The sequence below is a fragment of the Rhipicephalus microplus genome, chromosome 4, assembly GCF_043290135.1.
Source record: "Rhipicephalus microplus isolate Deutch F79 chromosome 4, USDA_Rmic, whole genome shotgun sequence".
In the NCBI taxonomy this organism is placed as follows: domain Eukaryota; kingdom Metazoa; phylum Arthropoda; class Arachnida; order Ixodida; family Ixodidae; genus Rhipicephalus; species Rhipicephalus microplus.
The window spans coordinates 123814587-123837053 of NC_134703.1; the positions used below are offsets into that span (position 1 = coordinate 123814587).

The window sequence follows — 22467 nt, forward strand, 5'->3', positions numbered from 1 at the left end:
GCTGTCTCTTCTTTCATGTTTCGTGCACATTTGCCTACAATGTTCAGTATAACTGAAAATTGTAGGCGTAATAGTTTAAGACTGAAAATCCGCTGAATATCAGTAAATATGGCCAATGCCACCCTATTTGATATTGAGCGGAAGAAATGGACGAAGAGCGAATAAATTATGCGTGAAACATGACCGATGGTCAGAGCAACATGGTTACCAAGAGTGGGAAGCGCAGCCGGAAATGACAGCAGCTTGTGTAGAAGGACGAAATTAAGAAATCTACAAGCATCCACGGAATCGGTCAACTTACGATAGGGCAAGCTGTAGATCAAGAGGCTTGAAGTAAGCATAACATTCGCTGATGACAACTGTTACGATAAACTACTGCACTTGCTCTAATCAACTGATTCTCTTCATAGTGGGCCTCTCGGCAGACTTACCTTTCAAACATGAAAGTTGGTTATACTGATGATTCTAGGACACTGCACACACACTTAAACACGTTTTATTTCACAAATGCATGAAAAGCATGCTATGTTTCTGTAAAATCTCTATGTTCAACTTTAGGAAACAAACACTGCCGGGTCGCGAAAATAAGGAGAAGACATTGTTTGGCCAGCAATAGGAACAGCGGTTTGATCTGTGCGCGCGGAATTTTTTTTCCAAGGCTAGAAAACAGTGCATAGCATGCTAAAATATGTGGCCTTTATATCCTTGTGACAAGGAAAGTAAGAGTAGCAGCTCAAGTTTGCTTTAGTAAAACAAAGCGACCTCGAAGACGAAAAAAAAATTGGTTTCTCAATAAGTCCTCCGTTTTTAAAGCCTAAAATTGCGAACATTAGAACGAGACAAAAAACACTTATAAAACAGTTAAAACGAAACAACAACTCAACTTTCCTGGAACGCTCCGAGCGCTCACAAGGAAAGTCTCGAAGATCACGCACCCGGCGATGTAGAGAAGCGTCCTATCGGCTCACCAGCGCCACGCACCAAAATGTTTTCGCGCAAGGAAAAAAAAAAGTAAACCACTCGCGCATCACCCACCACTACTTGTTCCTTGGAAATCGTCTTCGAAACTAGTTGTTCCTTCGGAACTGTCTTCACGTCCGAGACGTGGCACACATTGGTCCCGTTTATCTGCGCTGTTGACGCTGCACGCACCGCGGAACAGCCATCTTGTTTGCTTCATCGTTCGATGACCACGCACGCGCCGCTTCAAGAAGCGCGTGCCGTCCGCAACTTGGAAGGGCGTCTAGTAGATGTTGGACGATATCCAGTCGGACGAACTGCTGACCCTGTGGTAAATGCCGGGCTGGTAGTTTTTGGCGCAAGAGTAGCCCGCCGACACGATGCCGATCAGGTAGTAGACGCCGTAATCGTTCATCATCAATGGACCACCCGAGTCACCCTGCAAAAGGTGGCACAAACAAAAACAGAAAACACGAGACATAAGTGATTCCTTAGGCTATGAGCTTGTGTAGTGGAACAACGCGAGTTTCAGTGAATTTGATTGCGATCCTGTTTGCTTTGTTTTCCCGGTGAAGCGAATTCATATCGACAATTTGAAATAAAGTAACTTGAAAAAAATATTTCCCATAATTTTGCGGTGAAAACGTAAGTTAGTATTCGGCCACTGAGAAGGATTGTCTCATTGAATGCATGAGCAAGCTAGTGCCACGTTGCTCATGGGACAATCACATTAGAAAGTCATTACAAAATGTCCTCTTTTGGGATGAGTGGCTGCCTAGATTGCTTTGGTACGCTTGAATTTGGCGCGGAGTACACTTCGTAATGTGCCAGGGACACTTCGCTGCTCATTTCTTTACCTACTTTAACGAAACGTGTTATGCCCCACGCAAGCATACCTATGCAATGTGAGAAAGTGTCAACCATGGACGCCTGATTGAGACATTCTCATCGAACTGCTTCATCATTGGTGCACCATTAAACATCAATCTTCGCCCTATTCACTTATTTTCGCGCACGGATGCAACGCATGTGCCATGTTAAAAGAGGCATGCATCGTATTAACAAGCCCCATGTTTTTTAAGACACTGACGCCGTATTCACATTTCACTCGAACACCCTGCCATCTCGCGACAAGTTTATGCGATTCGCTCAACACGTCTTTCCAGCAGTGTTGCCGAGTTCTAGACTGAAACAGATATACATAACTGTTCGGCGTCCCAAAACCACAATATAATTGCGAGCGACGCAGTGGTGGAGAGCTTCAGAAGTTTAGACTAAGGTATCCACTAGCTACACCATGAATCATTTTTTTTTGAATTAGGACAGCATCCACAGCGGCATTATTCGTCTTTCTGTGGATAATCGAGGTACCCGATACATATCTGTAAGTTATGCTTTGCAATTTGTTGATACGAAATGTGAATAAGGACAATGGATAATTACACCGGAGCCTGTAGTAGCTTGCTTGTTAATCCCGCACTCAGAGCCGCTCCCGTTATCAAATCATTTCGAAATTGGCGACCTGAGTGTATCAACAGCTATTTTAGTGCTGCTTGCCTTTTAAGAAACGGAAGTATAGGCCTGCACTCCATACTTAGCGGGCACAAAGTCTGAAAAACATTTTTCGGCGGGTCTTTAGTGCAAGTGAAACCATATATTGCAACACGTTTTTGTTGAATGTGAAAGCTGATGTGCGGGAGAATAAGTTGAGAAAGTAAATAAAAATATCGAGAATGTTTTTTTAATCGTCGTCAGAAGTTTACTTTGCATGCTCTTTTCTTAAAGTTAGTGCAATTATATTTTAATTGAAAACTGTTTTTTAGATAAGCCTGGGCAGTTTTTTAAAATATTCACGCTAAAAAAGTAATGCGGAATTTTCACTGCTCTGTCAGAAGTAGTTTTTGAAATAAAGTGCTGCGAAATAGGCAAAATAAAGAATGCGTTTTAGGTCGAATTACAGAATCTTTATTGAAAAATATACACTACGCATAGAATCGAAATACGAGTGATCGTAGGTGCAACTACAAATTTTTTAGCTAGAAACAGGTTCATCGCACTGACATATTTTGTCTAATTCGTTCCAGAATTTAAAAAAAAAAAAACAGCAGAGCAAGTAAGCGTGGCACTTCACCTTCTCGTCATAAATTTACTGTGCCGCAAAGAAATTTTTATAGCCAAATCGATTGCGGATATATTTTAACTGATCAGGTAACCATATATGAAATAGAATGGAAAAAACTATTTCAGTCCTGCAGGACGCGTTTAGCGGGCGTTTCCATCTTGAAAGAAACTTAAAAGGTCGACCAGCCATGCTTTGTTCGATCTTGCGTGGAATCGCCCAGTATATATGGGACGCCCAGAACACTTCAACAATCTAATACGAAGAACTGTTACAGTTATTGTTAGCCATTACTACGCGTTTAGACATTAGACACCCTTGCGCTTATTGAACAGGCTTCTAGGGAAAGCGGTGACCATTGGCTACAGTCTGCTGGCTCTCGAGCTCTACCGAGTGTGGTATCGCTAACGGGACCTTACAAAATACCGTTCCAGGTTTGTCGCTGCCCACATGAACTCGCAAGTATACCACAGGCTGCCTCCTAGCTCTTTCCTCCGAAACCAGGTCACAATAGAAAAAACACTGTTCAAGAGGTGCAATGCACTTGAAAACGAGAATATAGCATAAAATCCACACAGGGGTTAGCAGAGATCAGTGGGTGAGTAGAGCGCACAAAATATACCGATGAACACCGAACTACCCGCGCAAAGCGTCAATTACGGCAGCGCCTCAGCGACGAATAAGGAATGCAGACATAAGGGGTAGAGTGGTATCCTATCCCATGCACGGTCCAATGGGAACGTCGCGCGTATATATATATATATCTCTCTAAGCCCTCTGGCGATGACGACAGAGTGTGCCGTCGAAAGCGCCGATCTTTTCAAGCACCCACCATTCACCCTCCCGCAAAAACCTCGGCATTGTTGGGCGCCGTAAAAAACACGGAGCTTATATAACGGGGTCGCGCATTGTGCCTTTCTTTTTCCTGCTGCACGCACCACCGTTATTTTCGTAGCACCGTTTCACGGCTCAGACTGTCAATTTTGTTCTCCCGCCAGGCACGTTGAATGCCGTGTAATGAGAAAGCCCGCCGTAGAACCGAGGTGCACCTGTCTTATGACGCGGTACAAGTCTCTCTCCTACACGCCCGCGTTGCGACCCCTTAAGTGATAACGACTATATAACAGATACAAGGCGCAGACGAGGTAGGACACAATGACCGGTACCAGGATAGCTCCTGCGGTGCTTTCGACGCCGTCGTGTATAGAAACGATAGCGAACGGCGCTCGTTTCTGGTGGGCGACCGTGCGCGCCGTGGTTGTTGGCGACCGAAGGGTGACGCGGGAAACGAAGTGGCGTCTCAGTGAGGAGAACGAAAAAGGAGGTGCCCTTGCCTGACAGGAGTCCTTGCCCCCGCGCTCGTAGCCCGCGCAGAGCATTTCGTCGTGGATGCGAATGTTGATGCCCTGTCGCCGGTGCCAGTTCTCACAGACCTCGTTGGGCAGCACTGGAACGTGGACGTACTGCAGAACACGTGGTCGCACCTTAGAGCCTGAAAGAGTGACGACAAAAAAAAAATGAAAATGAGTGTAATCGTTGGCTTGGCTCTCTGGTGAGGTGCGCAAAAATGTAAATTGCACGAGCCAGAAAGAGTGAAGAATAGTTATTGACCAGCCTCGTTGGCGGCGTAGACAACAATGTAGATTGCGCTAAAACCGTCCACGCTTTTATGCAGGTGATGAAGCGTATCGAACGTCCAGGTAGGCATACACCAGGGTGTAGAGGTATCAAGGGCAGCGACTTCTATGTAGACCGGAGTGTTTAGAGCAAGTACAGCTCCTAGGTTACTAGAACTGCACATTGTTTTCAATCCAAACCTGAGTCGGAGTAATAGGTTTTTATTTTTTATTTTTACAGTACTAGTTTTCCTGGCACGCACGCGAGCATTCCTGAAATGACTTTTCCAGACAATTTATGAATGGTAACTGCCAATATCTCAAAAAGGCGAGTGTGGAGCTGGGCATATTGGTAGAATATATTCTGCGTAGATTGCGTACACACACGTGTAAAAGAGTTTTAGCACCTACGGCGTCCGATTGTGTATTGCCCCTGCTTTTTTTTTTCTTTTTTTAAAACAGTAAGTTCGAACATGCCACGTGTAAACGCGTATCATAACTTTGTCAAAAACTTGACAATTGGGAAGACTTCGTTCCAAGCAAGCATATCTTTTTTCCCAATGGCACCACGGATGTGCGGTTAACGGTTGGCCGATAAAAAATAGCAGCTCGTCTTTTTCGTTGTGCAGATGGAAGCACACTTGTCTAGAGCATGAAGCGTGTGGCTGTGGAGGCTGTCGTCCGCATCTTCCACATCGCGTTAGCTACAAGCTTCTGTTCATGCTTTAATTGGTACAAGGACTGAGCATTCAGTGCGACTTTGTCAGGTGTCGTTACGGCATCCGTCTTTGCATGCTTCCACATAAAACAGCTGAGGTGGCTGCCTGCGCGCTATAAGAAAGTTTTGTTTCGTCTACACGATGTAATGTCCTCGATAAACCCTGTCTAAATATGGTAGAGAATTGAGAGTTTCTCGATGAACTTTCGGCGGAATAATTACTCTGTAAATTTGCATTGGGAGCGTGTGAAGCTGAGGTATTGTAAGCATAATATTTGGAATGACAGAAGCATTATTAAGCAATCTCGATATTCGATAGTATTTGCGCCCCCCCCCCCCCCCATCTTTCTTTATACAGAAGGCTGGCGTCGAACACGGTGTATCCACTAAAGTCATTGTCCTCGTTCCATGATAGTCTATGAGTACCACGCAATATTTGCCGTTGGTGATTTGTTATACATACCTGTGCGTAAACTTTATTTCGCGTGTCTTCTCCCTCTATCTCCCAATGACACCCCAATTCTACATTACAGCTGCTCAAAATCCCCCACTAGTGTACAAAACAATAAGTCTAGTGATCATACAACGCGGAGGCGTTGTATGCCGATCCTGGACTCATTGAATTCGATATGATTACAAGAGAACCCGTAGTGGAGGGCTCCGGAAATTTTGACCACCTGGGGTCGTTCAACGTGCACGTAAATCTATTTTAAGTGCATGGCTCTCAAGCGTTCTCGCCTGCATAAAAAATTCGGCCGGAATTCGATCTCGCTACCTGTGGCGCAGCAGTTGAAAACCATAAACACTGGACAATCAAGGCGGGTCTAAAGGCAGTGCAAGTAGAGAATTACCTCAATTTTACTGTGTTCTTGTCATATTGTGGTCGCGCTGCCCAGAGGTAAAGTGTCAGACGGGAGACTGGTTGAGTTGGCTGAAAGCTTAAATGCATGGTGCTTGAACAACGTGCAAGACAGGAGTAGGGTATGAAATACCCACGAAGCTCTTTTTCTTTTGGTACGTTTCTTTCCTTCCTTTGTCCTGTCTCATGCGCCGTTGTTCAAGCACCACGCACACAAATGAAAGATGTACTACGTGCCAGGCTCGAGTGCTCCCCAACCGGCGGCCTCGGCGACTCGGGCCACGAATTGGGCATCCTTTGGCGGTAGGCATATGGGCAACACGTTGTCCCTGTAGGTCACCGGCCTGTCCAGCACCAGCACGGCCACATCGTAGCGGTCAGCCTGCGGCGTGAACCTGAAGTCCGGGTGCACACGGATCTGGCGCACCCCGAACGTCTCGCTCGGCAGGCTCTCGACGTCAGAGTTGAGAACGTAGTCGCCTAGCGTTACGCGAATGCTTGACGGGTTGTACTGGTACCTGCGATATCAGTTATAAGAACGTAAGATCGTTTGATTATCGTGGTTTTCACAATGTGGCGCAAAAGCATGCACGCATAAAATCAAAGGACATATTGCTCGTAACGAATAGGTGTGCAGAAAGTAATCGAGATCTCGGTCTGCACAAGGTTATTGCCTTTACATTTGAGCCATATTAGATTTGATCGCCAACATGTGAATAAACTTAACAATAATGTTTGGTACGATAAATATTAATCACGCACAAGAGCTCACATTTCAGTTCTAACAACGGCACTACCTGCTGTATATACCTAATTATCGCGGTTTATTATCAATAACAAAGTGATTCAGACATTAGAATACCTTAGTTTTATTTTTCGCTAATTGACCGATCTCATCTTCATCTTGTCACCAAACGCATGAAGAACACCCGTTGTGGCTTTTACACTCGGTGTTATGGGTGACCATCCAATACGATTTTGATTCTGCTTGAAGAGATTCTTACTACGTTTTCCACCGTATGTGTGCATGTTATTTTTAATTTCACATTTTTAATCAATAAATTGCAGTGTGTTTCAAGACTGACATATATTCCTCTAAAGCAGCTTGCTTTCCTGCATTGTCACGTTCATGTTCAAAAAATCACAGTAGAGACTGAACTAGCCTGAAAGGTTTTCTCTTCATAGTTGTACGGTAATAAAGACACCAGAGTCCCAATGCAAGGACCATTCGGAAATATTTACACTGATAAGAATTAGAAAAAAAAAAACGGATGATTGTTAACGAAGAGTTTGAAAAGGAAATGAGAATCTTTTCTCGAATGTATTGGGCAGAAACATGGGCTATTACTTGTATTCGAATACGAGTTATCAGTCACCTTCGCCATGATAGCAACAGAATAATGTAAAATATATAACAGTAATAATACATATTATGGTGGAAGTAAACTGACTAGCTATTAAGCTATTACTCTGGTCAATACCAGTCATTATTAAATTGATGCCCACAAAAACAGTGCTTAGTTTAGCCGAAGAAATATTAAGGAACGCAACCCACATGAACAGAAAACCGAAAGGCGACAGGATAGGATTTTTTTTTTACTGTCTATGTGCGTTGCGCCCCCTAATATTTCTTCAGTATGAACCAACCAGCCCAACAACACGTTCTAGTAAGTTACAGAAAAGATAAACGAGTGACACGTTGTCTTCCATTTCTATTTGCCCCCTCAGTGTGTTCAAATGACTCTCTTGGCGTGTTCACAATTTTTTACCTCAACGTAAAGAGATGGTCGCTTTGCGACCTGATTGTTGAGTACGAAAGTTTTCTAAAGAGCAGTAATGAACGACCAAATGAAAAACGTTAGCGACATTTAAATTGGAATCAAATTAAAACCATGGAGTGACTTTTGGGACCCAGTCTTGCGATAATCCCCCCTCCCAAAAAAAAATTGTGAAGGACGCGTGAAATGACATGCTATACTTCACCTGCCCTGGAAGCATACGCGTATATATATAGAAAACTAGAATAATTGTTTCTTGGGCTAGTTCGTCTTTATTATGGCAGATGTATATTAGCGCAAAAATCAAGACAAGATCAGAAACAGAACAGCTACTTAACTGCTAAATAGCAGGGAAAGTTAGATATGTATACTTTCGTCAAGAACACGCATGCAGAATAAAAACAACGGGATGTGTGTCTCATGGTCTGTCGACCAAGAAATCCACCTCAATAAAATATTCTATTGTATCAAGACATGCCGACTATTACTGCATATAGAATTAGCCTGTCTGCTCTCTGGTGCTGTCCGTTCCTTTTTTTTTTTCGCGCGAAATTTTTCTTTATTATTTTTACAGTTTAATACGCACATACGAAGCCGAGCTGCCCGTTCTCAGCTGACCATGTGTACAGAATGAAATATCAAGTTGCAAGAGAGACGTCACACAATACGCGCACCAAGACTGAAAAAGTAGGCATTATACGAGGTAACCAATGAAGAGTATGATAAACATGTCAAAACGCATGTACGCCCCTTACACCAGCATTACGCAAGAATACTTGATTTATTTAAAAATCTTGTGTTTACATAAACCTAACAAAGGCGGTGTGTGGTACAAGTTTTGTGCGGCTTCACTGACATGTTTCCGGGCACTGCCGGTATCGATGATCAAGAGATGATAAACTTCTTGAGTAATGGTCGTCCCTTAGGGATAGATTGCGCGCATTTGTTCAAGTTTTTTTAAGCGTCATCACACCCTTCGGTGGTTTGAGTGTGTGGAGAACAGTTTTCTTTTTGTTGTCTATTGCCCACAAATTTATCACGTGCCTGTAGAAGTCTTTTGCCGTCTTTACTGGGATACACAAGTGTCCTGCGAAAAAGCCAAAATCGTGACCTTCGGAATTCGTTACAGCAGATCGGTCGCTAATAGTACCCTTTGAAAGTTTTACATCGGGAAAACGCAGGCGCATTTTCTTGTCTGGTATATTTGCGTTCAAAGAATATATAGACCCAAAGCTAGTACGTTTGTACTTCACTAGGCTATAGTAGTGCGAAATTTAGAGAAACACCAACAACAACATACTACCGGATAGCACGGAAGTTACCGTGGTACTGCATTTCTTAAGTGTTACTTTGCAATACAGTTATTTTTTCCCGTGTTTGTTTCATTGTTGAGGAGTACGTTCGTTTCTACTAGCATAGATCCGTGTTGCACGTCGTCTTGTCATTTCACGTTTGCTTTATGAAACTTATTTTATTCCTATTCAGTCCTCTTAAAAAAGCAGGCAGGCGTGGTTCTCTTGGTGGGAGTATTGAGCGTCCTGTGAATGTCATGTGTATTAGTAATTTAGATAGGAAGCAATTTTTATAGTTCTATTTTACAGACAAAAGTCAAACAGAGTATTGTGAAGCCTGACGACACGTATTTGTGCCAGCGTACACTGATCTACCCAACTCGACTAACTCGTGGCTCGGCTCATGTGACCTCAGTAACTGAGGCAGTCTGGTGATGATATATTATCGAGTTTAACGTCCCTAAACCAGGACATGATTACGGAATAAGCCGTAGAGGAGGGCTCCGGAAATTTCTCTCGTCTGGTGTCCGTTTACGTGCGCTGGCAGTACACAGGATTTAACCGTTTCGTCTCTATCGAAACATAACCGCCAAGACCGGGATCGAACCAACGACCTACAGTGAGCAGCCGAGCACCATAGCCAACTTCACCACGGCGGACTGCCGTGCAATCAATATCACACAATGCTTTCTATCACGAAAAGCAAGACAAAGTGAAACCACTGAGTTAACGCGAGTGGTAAACACACGGAGGAATGACTGCACTCTCACTTGGCAACGCAGTGTCCGGCCGTGACAACGTGCTGCCGGGAGACGAGTGTTCCCCCGCACCGGCTGCCGGCAACCTGAATGAACGCCTGCCAGGGAAACTGGCCGAACTCCGCCTCCTTGCCTCCCACGATGCGGCTGATACGACCGCCACTACGACCGCAGTCTGTAAGAGAAAGACAGGACGCAACAAGACGGGGTAAGCAATGTATCGACAACATGTGTATTAAATCTATTATCATGCATCAGTAACAATGAATCATGCAAGTGATTTGGGACATGTAAGATAACGTGACGTCCTTGCACTTGAAGTTCATCAATGCGAAAATGTGCAGAGTACTTTGCGTTTGTTTTAGGTAGTAAAAAGCGCCAGAGCAGAATGGTCCCACAATTTGCCATTGCGGAGTGAGAGTCTTACTTTTGAGACTTGCACGCGGGCTTTTCCAGCGCTTTATTATTGTCCCAATTCACAAACTTTACGACTATTCGCTAGCAATCAGGTACAACCAATCTGTTTTTCAGAACAACCGTGCCTTCTAGGACGTCATTGTATTGGAAACACTACTCACTACCCTACTCGTCAACTCCGACACTGGACCATACCGTTGTGTAGAACAAATTTTAGGCGACAGATGCCGCGTTTCAACATTTCACTTCTACTGAATAAACTATTTAAAAAATTACCTATTGAAAAATGCAGTGCAATTGTAAGAGAAATGCTTTTATTGTGACAATCAGGAGACTCTGGTTTGTTTAGTTTTTATAATGTGTAATTTTTGTATGATGTGCGAAGAAAATTGTTCGCGTATAGAAAATATTGGTGTTATGTTATATGTTGGATAGTTCTATGAAATTCATTTAGCTTGAAACTGCTCATGTATATCAGTAGTTCGTGCATAGCATTGTTTACATACATATCTACACTTCGACTGCGCTCTTTTTTTTCTCATGCTCTGTTTTTTTCACCCACGATGTATGTCTTCGTTGCTTGCCATGTATGGGGTCGTCCTCATGTGGCAGACACCGCTTTTCTCCCTTTCCTGCCCTCAACCTTGAGATGAAATAAAATTGAATTGAATAGAATTATAGAATCTCCATCAAAGAATGAATTATACATGGGTATAGCTTGTGTTGTATAATGATGGCTGTCTAAAAATAGGAGTGGGACGTCGGCCGCATTTATCTTCAAGCAGCTTGATCGGGAACGACCTGCACTGGTCATTCACGATCCATTCTCGCATTCTAGGGGATGATTCTTGAAAGGCGTGGCTAAACAAAACGGCCTATCTTAACCAAAAGAACAGAACGTATCTAGTACATCGTCCTCGACATTACGACACAAAGCGACGACAGATCCGGAAGTTTATTTCTGTCAGCGTAGGCGCTGACATGTTTGTTCGCCATGACAATTATAATATCTGGGGTTTTACATGCCAATACCATGGCATGACTAATACACTGTAGTAAAGGGCTCCGGACATTTCGTTCACCTTAGGTTCTTTTAACATCTACAGACATCGTACAGTACAAGAGTCTCCGGCATTTCGCTTCCATCGAAATGTGACCGCCGGAACCGGGATCGAACACTGCGATGTTCGGCTCAGAACGCGAGCAGCATAATCGCTGATCCACGGCGGCGAACTTCGCCGCGATAATTATCGACAGTGGCTGATACAACAGGCAAATGCTCATTAGGTACAGAAGAGTCGCGATCAGAGTGTCAGGCATTGCTCTGACATGTCACGTGCCAAGCAAACGCAGTTGTGTCAACCCTCTCCAACTGTATTGTGACTATAAAATCGACTATTTTGCTGCGCAAGTGCTTGTTTACCCACACGTCGTAGCCCTGACCCTGATGAAAGCTTTTGAGATAGTGTAGAGTCAGGATGGTGGGCCGTACGTGGCCAAAGCGCGCGTTCCTTACAGGGGTCGTTTTTGACGGGTCCGTAGTAGCGCGGCTTGATGACCGCGTCCGAGGGCGTGATGCAGCACGACATGAGTGGACCGCACGAAGAGCCCAGAGACCCGCCGGCCATCCAGCAATGCAGGAAGAACGTGCACCGGGAGCCTCCGAAGCAGGCGTCCGAGCCGCTACCCGTTCTTCCCGGGCGTACGAATGGCGGCCTCCTCAGGAACTTGGTGAGGCCGCCCGACGACGCCGCCGGCTGGTAGGCCGCGGCGGGCTTCGGGGCCGCAGCGCCGGGGCCACTCTCGTCGGTGGACTCCACCAGGGGCCTCGCGGAAGACGACGTCAGCGGGGGCGCCGCAGCGGGAGGCCTCAGCTGCACCGCCGTCGCCGCTTCCAGGTGTGGCGCAGGCTTCGCCACGAAGGGAGCCATCTCGTACGGTGGCCTGCGAATAAGTCGTGAGTGTGCGCGCGCTCACCGAGCACGTACACGGAAAGCGGCGCCACACGCCTCAATCACAGGGCTTCGCGGAAGCGGTGCATGCCACGGAAGCGGGGACTTGGGCGACCAAGCGCGAAATGCGTCCGTGTCGCGCATCCAGAGGGCTAGCTATATGGGCGTCTACGTAGCTGGCGGCGTTCCACATTCTTCCCGAATACCGAATGCTTTGTAGCATCCAAAACGTATAGACGCCTTGCCATAGATCGAATCCTAGTTACCCCGTTTATTTTTTGAATATTTAGGATGCAATCTACTATGCCCGCCATTCTTGCTATATTGGCGATGCAGAAAGAACAGACTACTCAAGTTAGTGCTAACTATTAGCCTGAGACAGTGAAGTAAAAATGGTATAGGAAATACGTGGTACTTTTATCTGACAGTGGCGTTCTCTCTGCAAAGCATTGACAATGCAGGAACATAAAGCTGCAGAAACAAGTCACGCAATCTCACAGCGATCGCAGTTCTAGCAATGCCATTTTCACTGTCACTATGGGCAATCAAGCAATGGTCCTTTAGTTTTTATTACCTTTTAACAACAATAGTTTGTATTCACACGTGTTTCAACTGATCTGGAAAAATTGATGCAGTTTCATAACCCATGGCCATGATTTAGGGGACCAGTTGAAGGTAATTGCCTTACGCGAGGTACTTAACTCCAGTTAAACAGTGTAATATTAAATAACCGTGATCGCAAAGCTCGACTATACTCCTGATGCTTCATTTTAAGCTTAAATCTGAAGGTCAAAAGCTCCCATCTTTTCCAAACACTGAACATCAGCAACGCAAGTTAAGTTGGGAGTCATTTCTATTGTATATTCTGCAATGAAATCCGCATTAACAAGAGTTAATCAATGATGAGCCCACACTACATGTCACATAGAAATGATCACTTAAAAAAAATTCGTGAGGTCAGCTGTACTGGTGCCTTTGCAAATTTTTTTCGTTTTACCATTTGCGAATGGAATAATTTGCATGCGTGTATTGTTGATCTATGCGATGATCTATGCCGTTTTCGACGGCGCCAACGTGCGCTTTGTTCGACTGTAATACTGTTTTTCCCTCACCCCCTACAATAATGCTTAGATTGCACTAATAAATAAATAAATAAATAAATAAATAAATAAAATATATTAAATAAATAAATTAGAGTATACTACTACATTAGTTCACAATTTTAAGGCACAATAAGACACTCAGGCGTCCCTAACATTTTCATCTCGCGCAGCACATGCAGCAAAAGCTGTAGGTCTAGTCAACCGACGAGAATTAACATACCGAAAAAAAAAAAAACAGGATACTACGTAGCTGTCCCTCTCAGCTTTTCCTCCTCGACATCACTTCCAGTTCCCACGCCCTGCTGTGCAATAAAATGCTTGGTACTGTTTGGATAAGCCCGACCAAGCATTTACTTAGATTGATGAGTTGTGTACCAATTACTGAGTGGCTTTAAGTTGGTTATCAACCTATCAGTCATGCATTTTTTGTGTCAGGCTATGCCCATACAAGGACTTTCGGTTAAAAATTAGTGCCTTTACTTCAGTACTCTGTCTAAGATGTATTGGGTATTATCGACTGCCTATTGCATGGCTATTCATTGGGAGTCACAAGACATCGGTGATGAACATGAGTCGGCCTAAGGTTGTACAGGCATTTTGCAGTATTTATGAGCTATTGCTCGATTATCAATTACTGAATAAATGGTGATTGCTTGGATATCACCAAGCTTTGGCTTTGTATTCGGATCATACTAAACACCTTCAAGAACACTAGAATTAATTGGATATTGGTAAGCAAATAATTGGAAATTGATCGGCCATCGACACGGCAACGCTTGGAGCTAGTTTACACATACTTGCTTTCAGTGCACATACCCGTCAAAGCCAGGTTGAAATTTTGCGAACTATGAGTGGATGAGCGGCCAGTATACAAGCAGCTCCAACGATAAGATGTGCATAGCTTACGACTGTATGCTAACGATGAGCTTTTTTTAAGGACCAACCTGTATGCTGGAGGCCCATAGGGTCTCCGTGGTGGCCTCGGTATCGTCCGAAGAGGTTGCTGAGGGTACCGAGGCTTGTAGTAATAACGAGTCTTTGGCCGTGGCCGGTACGAATTATAAGAGTATGGGGCTCTGGGCCGATGGTACGATCGATGGTGGTAGTATGGCCGCGTTGGAGGCTTCGGTCGCCAGATGGGGTGCATGGGGCGATAGGCAAATGGTGCTGAGTAGTAAGGGTTTATATATCCTGCAAATAGAAAATAGAACGACATGGCACGAACATGGAGTTTTAGCGGCCCCGATATCCGTACAACATTTGCAGCGAAACTCTGATCCAGTCCATAGGCGCAGATGACATTATCGCACATTTAAGTTTCGTTATACACAAGTTGCTGTCGAGAGGCATATGCAAAGAACAGAGGGGGGGGGGGGGGGGGCACGCAATCTCCCCACGCATTGTATTAAAATAAGGGCATCGGCAAATGTCTACGCTCAGATAAACAATTTTCTTTAGTAAATTGAATTTATTAGCTCTTTAGCCAAATAAAGGGGGTGTTTACAGCTTTCGTTGCAAGCCCAAAATGACTGGACGATTGTTTCATTTCGACAACTATATTTCCACGCTAGCGGGAGTGTGGGTGGGGGGGGGGGGGGTGGAGACTTCCCGAGGAAGAGGAAGCACAGGTCTTCGTGTGTTTAGGTCTTCGCGTGATTTTACTTGTAATGATACAGCTGTTAACTATGGGTGTAACATGTTGCCGGAACTTGTGGAATAGGTTGCCCTGGGTAAGTAGGAAATTGCACAAGATAGATGGTATGGCTAATGCCACCACCGGGGCATATTGCATCAAATAACATTAAGATCAGAAATGCGTATCGGGCTATCGGGTACCATTCAAACTGGTAATCGAAGTTAGGCGCAAGCAAGAGACCGCAAGAGGAAATTTGCGACAAGGGTTATGTCAACAATTTCTTGCTGCACTTATTGTAGTCGTAAATTGAAACATCTGACAATTAGTAGTAGCATGAATGGACGTATGTTTATGATGAACGTTGAGAAACCATATCGGAACATAAAATGTAAGTGTTGTACATGCGCCCGGTCTCCCGTATACTACTACTAAAATATTGCTAAAATCGAGCAGCAATATCTAAGCTGCACGATTGTTACAATGAGAAATATAAAAGCTTCGCTTGGTATTATAACCTTTACAGGTGGAGGCCCAGCCGCGTTATAAGCGAAAACGAAACCAGTTACATTCAATATAAGGGTCAGTTTGAACATCACATATCGCAGAGGAGACAATGCCCGGGGTTGCTTACTACATTTCAGTGTTTATAAGGATACTGTAAGCTTGTACGGGCTGTTACAGTGTAGAATTTGCACACAAAATACAAAGAAATCTGTCGCGGCGAAATAAAATACTCTCGAGGAAAAGAATATTCGTAACTAAAAACACCTTGAAAATGAGGTGTTTTACACGCTCAGGAGGGCGCATACTCACGTGGCGTGCTGTCAACTGCGTTGATTGTGATGTTGATGGTGTAGGCCCGGGCTAGGGAAGCAGCGTGGACAATCGTGGTCAGGCATAATGCTCGGAGGTTCATCGTGCAACCAGTTGCCGGGCGACAGCAGTCCTGCGACGATCGTCATGAGCGAAGGTGACGGCGAGGTCGACGAACACAGCGCGCTCGGGGCGGGGATGCGATCACGTCGCATCAATCTACCACTGCCGCCGTCAACCACACGCGACGGCACGCGGACATCCATGCCACTCCATCCAAGCGTACTCTCAGCTTCCTACCATTTCGTTTTTCATCGCTTTGTGCGCGGCAAGGTAGGCAGCAGGCTAATAGACTGCCTGCCCCCCTCCAACCGCCCACCCATCAAAAAGACAACCTCTAAATACAACCAATTACACTGGATAAGGACTCGCTTTCTATGGAGGCATATCCGCGGGGTACACGACGCGCTCTACAAAACCGGTGAACCGTTCAACTGCACTGTTTGTGTTGCCGGAGGGACGCGACTGTGATATACGGTTTGAGGGGCGGGTGCTTTCAATGCGGCGGCGGCAGTGCGACTGTTTGCACGCTAGCACGGCCGCCGCAGGTCGTTGACTGTCACTTTCAGGCGGGCACGCGGAACAGCGCCGATCGCAGTCCCGACACGACACGCAGGCACGCCGGTTTTAACCGAGCGTGGTACCGGCGGCGAAGCGACAGGCGGAATCGGTTCCACACTCGCGAATCCGCGCTCCGTCCCGCGCGGTGACGTGCCTTCTCCGACCCCGCGCGGAATATACACGAGCAAAATAAAAACTAAGGAAAGTTATAGCAGCGTCTTCCGGAGTTGCGAAAAGCGGATTTAGTCTCCGTCGGTCGACTGCAACCGATTAAGAATAGTAAAAAAAAATGCAGGAAGTGAGAAGTTGCTCCTGTACTACAAGCCGATCGACATGAACTCCCCCCCTCCCCCCTCCTTGCTCGATCGGGCATCGTATCGGGAACACGGCATCACCGTGGCAGATAAGGCCAGTCTAACTCATCGCGAAGCGCCTTTCCTATCGAGTCGGCTGCCTGCACAAAAAGGTCGCGAAGGTTGTGCGCCCGGCGATGCCGTTTTTAGACAAGGTTACTTCCAAAGCCAACCGGCGCGTCGCTCTTCCCGAGCGCTCGGCGAAATCCGCGCTTATTTCGGAGACATCCTCCGAACTGTATTCCTCGAGGAACGTCTCCTTCGACTTCCTTTTCAACCACGTATCGACCGTCTTGCGCGAGTGGTTTTTTCACTCGTGCGTTATGCCTGGCAGGTAAATATTTGCAAGTTCTCTCCTCCACGACTTTTTGTGGGCGAGTATTTGAGTCGGGCATTCGGCGCGGTTAAATGGCTTTCGCGCGTCGTATGCGCATGCAGATGAGGAAGTGGACGCCTGTATACATACACGCGCGCCGTTCCTTTATCGAGAAGCCAGCGCTGTGAATTATGGGCTCCGCAAGGCAATCGAGACGACCTCTCTCCAGTGGGCCATACGGGTGCCGCTGCGTAACACCGGTAGAGAAACAAAGGCCAGCGTGCGACCACCGCGCCGCATTGTTACTGTCGCTATCTTCGCGAATGGCTCTATTAGCCATGGCGTTGAAGACTTACGGGGCTCGACAAGAGCCCCCCCCCCCCCCCTCCCCTTAAACGATAAACAAGGACGATATCAGAAGTGGGTGATTTAAGAGTTGATAATTACGGCAGTCATTACGACATCGATACGAGGACCGTGCAGCGTCTGAGTGGTAGGCAAACAGACAGCGTTACGGCAGCTGTGACGAACTCTATACATTCATACTGCGTATCAAAGTTCTCGGTTTTTGCTTGCGTACAGCGGTGTCGATATGGCGCTCCTTAGTCGTGGAGCTCATAACGTTGCTAGCGAAACAAGAAAATGAGGCACAGTAGCATCACATATATCGAGTTGTTCAAACTTGTAAATGAGGCCTGTCGGTAATACGAAAACGCATGCGATACACGTAAGCAATAATAGACGTTCTTTCCACAAGAACAATTCAGTCAGTAAGAACAAAATAATGAAGCTATCTTCTCATTTGTTAATGCGATAGCATCTTGAAGTTCGCTTTGCCATTAATCGGGAAATTTAAAAAAATGTATTCATTTTCACGCATCACATAATGCATACAACTAACGATAAAACTTGCCACATAGAAGCTGTATCTTCTTTCCAATGAAGTATAAAACGTAGTTTCAATAAAAACTACCACGTGGTGTCAAATCTGTCTCAGGGGATGCAAGTTCAAGAGTTTATTGTAAAGTTTACAAACTTCAGTAGATGGCAAAAGTTTCGTTGCCGAATATAGATTCCGTAAAGCAAGTTTTGATTAATGAGATAATCAAACGTAGCTCAATATCCAATGCAAATAAATTCAAACAACGAACATTATTGCGAACTTTCCGGAGTTGTCAGAAAAAAAATGTAGAAAGTGATCCCTTGCACAAACGCCTTTTCTTAATATGTCATCCAAATTTGATATCGAAACGAAGAGCGACATTGTAATGTTTGCTTGTTTTCTTATCAATAGTGAACATGCCCACTCTGGTGTATTCGCCAAGGTTTCGTTGTCTTAGTGCATATTGCGTGCATAATCATTGAAAATGCAGAATACAGATGACAATGAAATATTATATGCATAATATATATTCAATTGTGTGATAGCGCGAAAAGACCAGAAGGTCGCTTTAAACCGACCAGAGCAAGTTAAAAGAAATATACTATGTATACTATATAAAAGAAATATACTATGCACCTTTATCAATATAGCTTTAAAAATTAATTTCAATGACGTGCGTCCAGCAGGTCGAGTTGCGCACCCAGTGCCAGAACCGATACGCCGTAATTGAGCACAATGTCTAATGCTTAACCCTATCTTCAAAAATCGGCTAACCAGAGGTACGTTTTTAGACCACTATACCAACCACTATGCATAAACTTCATAGATTACGAGAAGGCGTTTGATTCAGTAGTAATATCAGCCGTCATGCAGACACTGCGGAATAAGGCCGTCGATGAAGTATATATAAACATTCTGGAAGAAATCTACCGGAGATCTACTGCTACCATAGGGCTTCATAAAGAAAGCAACAGAATACCAGTGAAGAAGGGTGTAAGGCAGGGGAACACAATCTCCCCAATGCTATTTACCGCGTGCTTACAGGAGGTTTTCAGAGGCCTAGAATGGGAACAGTTAGGGATAAGAGTCAATGGAGAATACCTTAGTAACCTGCGCTTCGCCGATGACATTGCATTGCTGAGTAACTCAGGGGATGAAATGCAACTCATGATTACGGAGTTAGACAAGGAGAGCAGAAAGGTGGGTCTTAATATTAATCTGCAGAAAACGAAAGTATATAATGTACAACAACCTCGGAAAAGAGCAGCGCTTCGAGATAGGTAATAGTGCACTTCAAGTTGTAAAAGACTATGCCTACTTAGGGCAGGTAATAACCGCGGAGCCGCATCACGAGATTGAAGTGACTAGAAGAATAAGAATGGGGTGGAGCACATGTGGCAAGCACTCTCAAATTATGACAGGTAGATTGCCACTATCCCCCAAGAAGAAGGTATATAACAGCTGTATCTTGCTGGTACTTAGCTACGGAGCAGAAACCTGGAGACTTACAAAGAAGGTTCAGATTAAATTGAGGACGACGCAACGAGCAATGGAAAGAAAAATGGTAGGTGTAACCTTAAGAGGCAAGAAGAGAGCAGAGTGGATTAAGGAAGAAACGGGGGTTAAGGATATCGTAGTTGAAATGGACATGGGCCGGACATGTAGCGCGTAGACAGGATAACCGCCGGTCATTAAGGGTAACTAACTGGATTCCCAGAGAAGGCAAGCGGGTTAGGGGGAGACAGAAGGTTAGGTGGGCAGATGAAATTAAGAAGTTTGCGGGTATAAATTGGCAACAGCAAGCACAGAACCGGGTTAACTGGCGGAACATGGGAGAGGCCTTTATCCTGCAGTAGACGTAGTCAGGCTGATGATGACGTTTTTAGAGTGGTTTTTAAGTATTGGCAACATCATGAAAATATATGCTCACTGGTATCGATTTCTAAGTAATATTGACACAGGCGATACCACCAGACAAGTCATGTGTGAATATATGTTTAAAGTGGCTAACTTCTCCCTCTACACTGAGCGAAAAAAAAAAGATTGCGAAAGTGACTACAGCTTATGATTCAAACCCAGCAACCAATTTGAAACATTCATGAAATTCTGTTTGAAATGGTTGTTAAAGCTCATACGTAGATTTCCCCTTCAGGGAAAGCGAAGGTTCATCGCCGCACCCTCCTTTCTCTATTGTGTCAATACATGGTGCCGAATTCGCCCTCCCCCTTAGGTTACCATAGGAGGCAACCCTTTCCCCCGGCCTCCCCCCCCCCCCCCCAACCCTTTTCACTCCTATGTCGAAGCCTAGAATACATGCTTTAATTTCACGAAGTATTATTTTAAAGGATTTTTTCACTACTTACATTTACACAAAAGGTAATTTAGTCATTCAAAAAAAAAGACGATACGGTTTTCACAAACGCTTCGTAATTTTCGGCTACCTTTTAGCTAGGTTTCCCCAATTAGCCAGGTAACCCTGAGCGCTTGAGAAGCTGACTGTCCTGCATTGCATGCTGTAGCGAAAAAAATTGGGGGACCCTTATGCTCCGCCTTTAGGAGTTGAACGCGATAGCAATATTCTGTTCCTACTGTGAGTACTTCAAACACTTAGTGGATGAAATCTTCTCGAACTTGCTATGAACACCTTACGTCGCCTTAAGGGTGCAGTGACGTGTGTGTCTTCTAGTGCGGATCTCGCTTTAAATTATGAAGACATTATAATAATCGCGTTTTCTGACGGCCGATGGAAATGTAAACTTGTACCACGTATTATACGGCGATATTTTATGCTGTATTGCGCAATATGTATACAAGACACGTGTGTTTGTAAAGCATGAAAGGTACTTTCACTGCATTTCGAAGAAGTGGAAATTATTTTTACTGTATTTACAAGCAGAAGTACGGCACTCTGGTAGAATAACCACTTGCCACGCAAACGAACCGTGTTTGATCCCAGCTCAAACGTAGAATTTTTTATTTTTTTATTTGCGCACTTCTCGATTTCAGTGCTACAAAGATGCTTGATTTTTTTGGACACGCAAACAAGACTTTTCGCTCACAACCAATAACACCAACGCCGAAATTTCTGTGAAACGAGCTCCAACATTACCGCGTTAATAAAGTCATGGCACACACGTCCGAATAAATTACAACAGCTACAGCACTTAGTCGAAGACGACTGGCCGGTGCGACAGGCGAAGACGAGCTGAGTTTATCGGTCAGTGCGGCGGGAAAAAGATTATGGATGTTTCACACGGCCTTTTGTTAGTATATCAACTCACCCTCAAAATTTTCCGAGAGACCGTATGGCGCTGTTTGAAGGCTCCGTGTGGGACACTACAGGCGGTGCAGCTCACGCCGAGGCTACGCTGAACGATTTGAGCATGCGCATCCCATATTCAATCTATCGGCGATCTGGTGGGTGAACGAGCGAATACACGAGGCGCATACACTTGGCGAACATCCATCGTGGCTTTGACGCCCACACTGCAGAAGCAACTTTCGAACGGCACTGAGGCATCTCGTAAAACATTGTCCAGTGATACTAACATCACTTAGAGGGGCCGCAACACAATCAACTGCATGAAAAAGGGTGATTGTCCGCTATAGGGGAGCGCGTTCGTCTAACGTGCGCTTTAAAAACTCTGCACCAACTGAGTGGCTTGCGCCTGTGCTCTTTTCAATGCTCACTGCATGCAGAACACATTCAATACGCATTCCATCAATAAGCGGTAAGCATTACAGCGTGATGTACGTGCTACATAACACCCTGTAGTTAGCAAGAAACTCGCAAACGACTGTTGGTATACATTTCGACGCTAGCGATGCAAACGTTCAACGGAATCGAAGTACACTGAATGCAGCTGACGTGGCCTGCATGCAGTCTATTCCGTGACTATGTTCAGCAGCGCATGCTAAACGCCACAGCCCCGGTACAGATGCGCGACCTAATGGAGGATGCCTCGGACCACCTATTATAGGTGCTGTTCTGTGCAGCGGAACCATGTGACGCCCGTTTCACGGAGTGGATAAGCGGCATGTTCAGTCGTGTGAATCTAACCTAAGCAGCAGCCCAACTACCTTTCAAAGAAGAAAAAAAAAAGGGGTGCATAACGCAGCACTTCCCTGTCCCCTTCTGTGGTAGCGTGGTAAAAACCAATGTTTTTTTATATATGTTAATAAATGGTTCTCGTTAAGTGACGTCGCCAATGATATAGCGCCGCGAAAACCAAAGCCCAACCTGTGGGGGGTGTGCTCGCACAATTTCGAGAAG

At 45.1% G+C, this 22467-nt stretch overlaps 1 protein-coding gene across 2 annotated transcripts in view; it reads right to left on the reverse strand.

The window, feature by feature from the left end:
- Nucleotides 1-480: 480 nt before the first annotated feature.
- LOC119172343 (brain-specific serine protease 4) overlaps nucleotides 481-22467 on the reverse strand; it is a 75872-nt gene continuing 53885 nt past the window's right edge. For both annotated transcript variants that reach the window (XM_075893622.1, XM_037423400.2), the window contains 7 exons: nucleotides 16022-16154; nucleotides 14517-14763; nucleotides 12034-12461; nucleotides 10113-10275; nucleotides 6510-6790; nucleotides 4414-4571; nucleotides 481-1399 (listed from right to left, as the gene is read on the reverse strand). In XM_075893622.1, coding sequence (XP_075749737.1) covers nucleotides 1244-1399; nucleotides 4414-4571; nucleotides 6510-6790; nucleotides 10113-10275; nucleotides 12034-12461; nucleotides 14517-14763; nucleotides 16022-16124 — 1536 coding nt within the window. In that variant the 5' untranslated portion in view covers nucleotides 16125-16154 and the 3' untranslated portion in view covers nucleotides 481-1243. The remainder of the gene's footprint in view (nucleotides 1400-4413; nucleotides 4572-6509; nucleotides 6791-10112; nucleotides 10276-12033; nucleotides 12462-14516; nucleotides 14764-16021; nucleotides 16155-22467) is intronic.